Consider the following 5,117-nt stretch of genomic DNA (forward strand, 5'->3'; position numbering starts at 1 on the left):
TCTTGTCCCAGGAAAAGCAGCCTAGCCTTTTGGTATAAGAGGCATGTCTTACTCTAGACGGTTTTTGAAGTGGAGCTTTTCCTCTGCAGAACTAAATGGGCCAAACCCAAACCCTGGATGCTGCTCCCACCCCTGAGCTGAACTTTCCAGCCTCGGACAAGTTCAGCAGGGGGAATTTCAACATCCTAAACATTCAATGATACCAGGAACATAAATTAAATGAGTGGTCTGGCAAAATGCCTGTGCTAATCTGTTACACACACTTACCACAGGCCTGAAACCACAAAATGCCTATGGGCTGCATAGGAAGCATGCTCTCATGGATGCCCTAAATAAATGAAACTGGGTTCATCTTGACTCATTTATTAATGCATTATAGAAGGAAGGCACTCCGATACCACAGTGATGAAAGTGGTATGAATGCCTACCCAGATGAGAGATATCAGTGCTACTTCTTCAGGCAGCCACTTTTTGATTGGTTAGATGAAGACATGAGTGGAGACATTTGGGGGACACTAGTGGATGAACTTATGTTTAAAACAATGGATGAAAGTTAGGACACCTGGTTCTTTTTCCAACACTGCCAGAACCTTCTTGTTTGACTTTAAACAGTCACTTCACTCCTCTGCCTCTACTTCCTCGCCTGTAAATAGGGGATAATCTTACCTTGCCTAAACAGGGCTCTTGGAATGCTTAATTCATTTATGTTTGTAAAGTGCTTTGACCTCTTTGAATGGATGGTTCCATATAATCACACGCTGTTATTAATCAGCTGTACTATTGTTTGGGGTTTGGCTAAGGGACATTTTCGCATGCAGGCTAAGCACAATATTGTCATTCCAGTACTTTTTATTTCAGAAAAGTGAGAGGGGTTCGTACAATACGTGCTTGTTCGATGCCCCACAAATATAACACAAATGGGGAGTACACCATGCTTGCTGTCTTTACCAGTAAGTTAAAGGTACATTATATATAAATTTAGCCCAGAACAACGCTAAGCTGGAGGGCCAATAAATAAAATTAATACAAATAAATAAATTAATTAATAAATAATAAAAACTGAAAAAAGTCTGCACTGTAGAAAATATTTCTCTGTCATAAGAAATTATAAAAGCCAATTGTATGGCATGATAAAAACGAGGTAAAACAAGAACTGGGTCACGCAGCTTAATTAGACCTGAGAGTTACACCTGGGCTGAATTGGGCTCACAGGCCCCCATCCTGCTGAAAACTTAAGCAGGAGCACAGAGGACTATTCACATGCTTCAAGTTACACAGCTGCATTTGTTGGACTGGCGCCACAGAGGTTCTGGGTGTGATCATGCAGAGTGCTGAGTGCCTTCTCCCTGTGAGGTGCTGGGCACCCTCAGCTCTGCTGATGAAAGGCCTGATCCCGTTCCTACTGAGGTTCACAGTTACTCTCCCATTGATTTCAATGGAAGCAGGAATTCAGGCCATAAAAGAACTCTTTAGAGAGCCTGATTAGGACCCAATCCTATGTCTTACTCATGCTGTATTCAATGGGAGTTTTCCTAAGGTGGCAAGATGGAGCCCTGCAGGATGGCAGTTCTAGATTTCCATCTAATCAGCCTTGTCCATCCAGTCCAATAGGATATCTAGCTCCCCAAAAGCCTTCAGACCTGCAGAGGCTACGTCCATCTGAAAGGGAACAGAGAGAATTGCTCGCTTAACGTCTAGTTCAGTTATAACAACAGAAGCTCATTTTTAAAGGGCCATTTGATTTCCCAACAAGGCCCCAGAATCACTGTCTGCAACCAAGACAGCAATAAATATTCAGTTGCCACTCTGACAAACGATGAAAATAACTCTCACATGTGATCTCATCCATGTGCATGCGTGCGCTCACCCACACCCTCCCGCCCCTCCCCATCCTCACACTGAACCTCAGCTGCTTGTTTCATCTTCTTCTCTTTTTTTATTTTAACGTTAATTTTAGTGCTGGTGAAAGGTGTCAGCCTATTTGATGACTGGCTTTGGGAGGCAGAGCTCCACCAAAGCAACAAAGGTCTTCCCTACTCAGTGAGGGTGAGGCCACATAACCCAGAAATCAACCAAGCCTGGGGAATCAACAATGGAAAAACAAGACTGAGAGTGAAGGTCAGAGGATCAGAACAAGGGATCCAGCAGGGGACACTGAGCAGATAACCCCAAACAACACGCACTGATCTGAAGAGTCTGTGGGTGCTACCTAGAGGAACTCAATGCATTGACACCTCTGAGGACTAATGGCCTTTTTACGTAACACAGAATAGTTACAGCATGGGCAGCTGCAGAGCTAGGGTACGTCCAGACTACCCCCCGTATCTGTGGGTAGCGATTGATTTTTCGGGGATTGATATATCGCGTCTCATCTAGACGTGATATATCGATCTCCGAACGTGCTCCCATCGACTCTGGAACTCCACCGGAGCGAGTGGCGGTAGCAGAGTCGACACAGGGAGCCACGGACGTCGATCCCGCGTGGTGAGGATGGGAGGTACGTCAGAATAAGATACTTCGATTTCAGCTACGGTATTCCCGTAGCTGAAGTTGCGTATCTTACATCCACACCCCCCTAGTGTAGACCAGACCCAAGAGTCTCAAAGGGCACTTTCCATCAGAGGTGATCCAGAGAGGAAAGATAGCATCCCAAGTCAGCAGCATTTCAGCTGTCATGTAATAGAGCCAGACTCCTGCTTCCAGCACGAGAAGCTCTCTGCACATGCATTAGCTATGTCAGAAAGCAAAGAGTGATTTACCTTTTCATACTGGCTCAGGATTTGTCCACATTTATGCTTCACATCCTCTCCACAGTGGCACATGCTGACTTCATGCTGGACAGGGATAAAGGGAAGGTAATTAATGACAGATACACAGGAATGAACAATACCTCATTGTACAGCCAAGTTCTGCTACCCTTACTCACACTGAGTAGTACCATACTTCTCAAGTAATCGCGTGGGATTCGTCCCAGAGTAAGGAGCTACTCAGGGCAAGTAAAGGGGGTGAAATTTGGCCCATAATTAGAACTTGTTCTATATATTATTGGCCAGATTTTCTACCTCACTGTAAATCCAGAGTGATTCTATTCACTTCAGCGGCTTTACGCCAAGTTTGCACTGGCGTGGCTGTGAGCAGAATTTGGCCCAGTCCCTCTGACTTACACAGAGCCTCAGCTCCTTCTTGATGCTGAGAAAGGAGTTGGCTATGCTGCTGACCTTCCTGCTGACGAGGGGACTGGATGCCTTGTAGTGACTGAAAACGGTAGCCAGATAAAATCTTAGCAAGCGACGAAGGAAACAACACCTGTCCATTGGCTAAAAAGAAAATCATCTCATTACATAGGGCAAAAATCCTTGTTAAAACCAAGGAGTCATGTATTACATAGCCATCTGTCTACACGACACCCAAGCATATGGATGGAATGCACCCTTGCTACACAAGGACTTAAATGTTGCATTGGTCTTAATGCTAACCCTCTACACATGTATAAATGTAACCCTCAGCAAACTGTGCCCCACTTAACTTCCTGCCCCGAAGAATCCACATATCTAGTCCTAGACCAAGGGTAGCCAACCTATGGCATGGGTGCTGAAGGCAACACACGAGCTGATTTTCAGTGGCACTCACACTGCCTGGGTCCTGGCCACTGGTCTAGGGGGCTCTGCATTTTATTTATTTTTAAATGAAGCTTCTTAAACATTTAAAAAAACCTTATTTACTTTACAAAGAACAATAGTTTAGTTATATATTATAGACTTATAGAAAGAGACCTTCTGAGAATGTTAAAATGTATTACTGGCAAGTGACACCTTAAATTAGAGTGAATGAATGAAAACTCAGCACACCACTACTGAAAGGTTGCCGACCCCTGTCCTAGACCCTCACTCATACAAGTAGTCCTTACTCACATGAATAGACCTTTGACTTTAGTAGGACTAAATAAGGTCACTACACTGCAAATGAGCACAGTACAGCAAAATGTACAACAGGTGCTCTGTGTTGTATCCTAGGGTTTTAAACTACAGCCCTTCACCATAGTATCCATGCACCTGACTCCTTTATGGTCACTAGGACTGGATCCTCAATGAATTCTAGACCAATTTGGGGGGGAAGGGAGAGGTGCGGATAGATAGGGAGGTTTGAGCATCAAAGATGGTGCAAATCAAGACTAAGTAACAGGGTGTGGAGAAGAATCCAAGCCAGACCCTCTTTCAAAGGCTGTTATCCCTCAAATTCCATCTTCCCCATCTCCAAACTCACCTGGCCAGTAGATAGAGGTTATACGTACCTCAGTGTTTTGCAAAGAATATGATTTGTGTAAGATTCTGATGTCAGTACGTTCATCTTTAGATTGCTGAACAGGAGGGGGAAAGAAATAAAAATAATCAGATAGACATGTCATGTGGGAATGTTTGCTTTTACAAGTGATCTTTCAATAGCGCTGCTCAGCATGATTCTGAGCTACCGCTGCAGATGCATTTCCAAATAGCCCATACTCACAGTCATTTCTTTAATGGCTGCAAAGCTGTGCCTTATTTCATGGATATTCACAGAGATCACACAGTGGCCCAAGTGGAGGCTTTTGAGGCTGGCACTGATTTTCAGACACAGCAGAAGTGTAGCAGAGATAACACAGAAGAGGCAAGAACTTTTCATTTCTCTGAAGGTTACAGAAACTCTCTTCTAGCTGTGACAACTGTTCAGTACGAAATAAAACATTGTTCATTGGGTTACATAGTCAAATCATTATTTTGCAACATAGAAAACTGATGCTGTAAACACTGGGGTTCAAATTCAGAGTGGAGTCCTGTGTCTAGAGAGAGATTAAGTTACTGTAGGCTAACCCATCTTCGTCCCTCCTTTCCTTCCAGCATACACATTACACCTGCTAAGACATTCTCTACATTCACATAGACTCACTTCAATTCATCCATTTACCAATGTGCCACTGACATGTCCCTTTATACGTCACTTCTACATTTGTAACTCTGAACTTAGATAGACGGATGAAGGGAAGGAAAGCCAGAGAGAAACAAATGCAGGAACCATGCCAATTATTTCAAGGAGTGACAGAAATGTTTGGTTTATTGACTGTTTCTTGCTTGTATTTCAGT

The 5,117-nt window shown here is 43.7% G+C and overlaps 1 protein-coding gene across 1 annotated transcript; it reads right to left on the minus strand.

Annotated features, from left to right (window-relative positions):
- Nucleotides 1-1,581: 1,581 nt before the first annotated feature.
- Nucleotides 1,582-4,659, minus strand: LOC116832047 (interleukin-20-like). Its single transcript, XM_032792453.1, has 5 exons — nucleotides 4,504-4,659; nucleotides 4,292-4,357; nucleotides 3,165-3,317; nucleotides 2,760-2,834; nucleotides 1,582-1,659 (listed from the first exon to the last, which is right to left on the minus strand). Exons 1-5 carry the CDS (start codon nucleotides 4,657-4,659, stop codon nucleotides 1,582-1,584), a joined length of 528 nt encoding a protein of 175 aa, XP_032648344.1.
- Between the last annotated feature and the right edge of the window lie 458 nt (nucleotides 4,660-5,117).

The sequence above is a fragment of the Chelonoidis abingdonii genome, chromosome 4, assembly GCF_003597395.2.
Source record: "Chelonoidis abingdonii isolate Lonesome George chromosome 4, CheloAbing_2.0, whole genome shotgun sequence".
NCBI lineage: Eukaryota > Metazoa > Chordata > Testudines > Testudinidae > Chelonoidis > Chelonoidis abingdonii.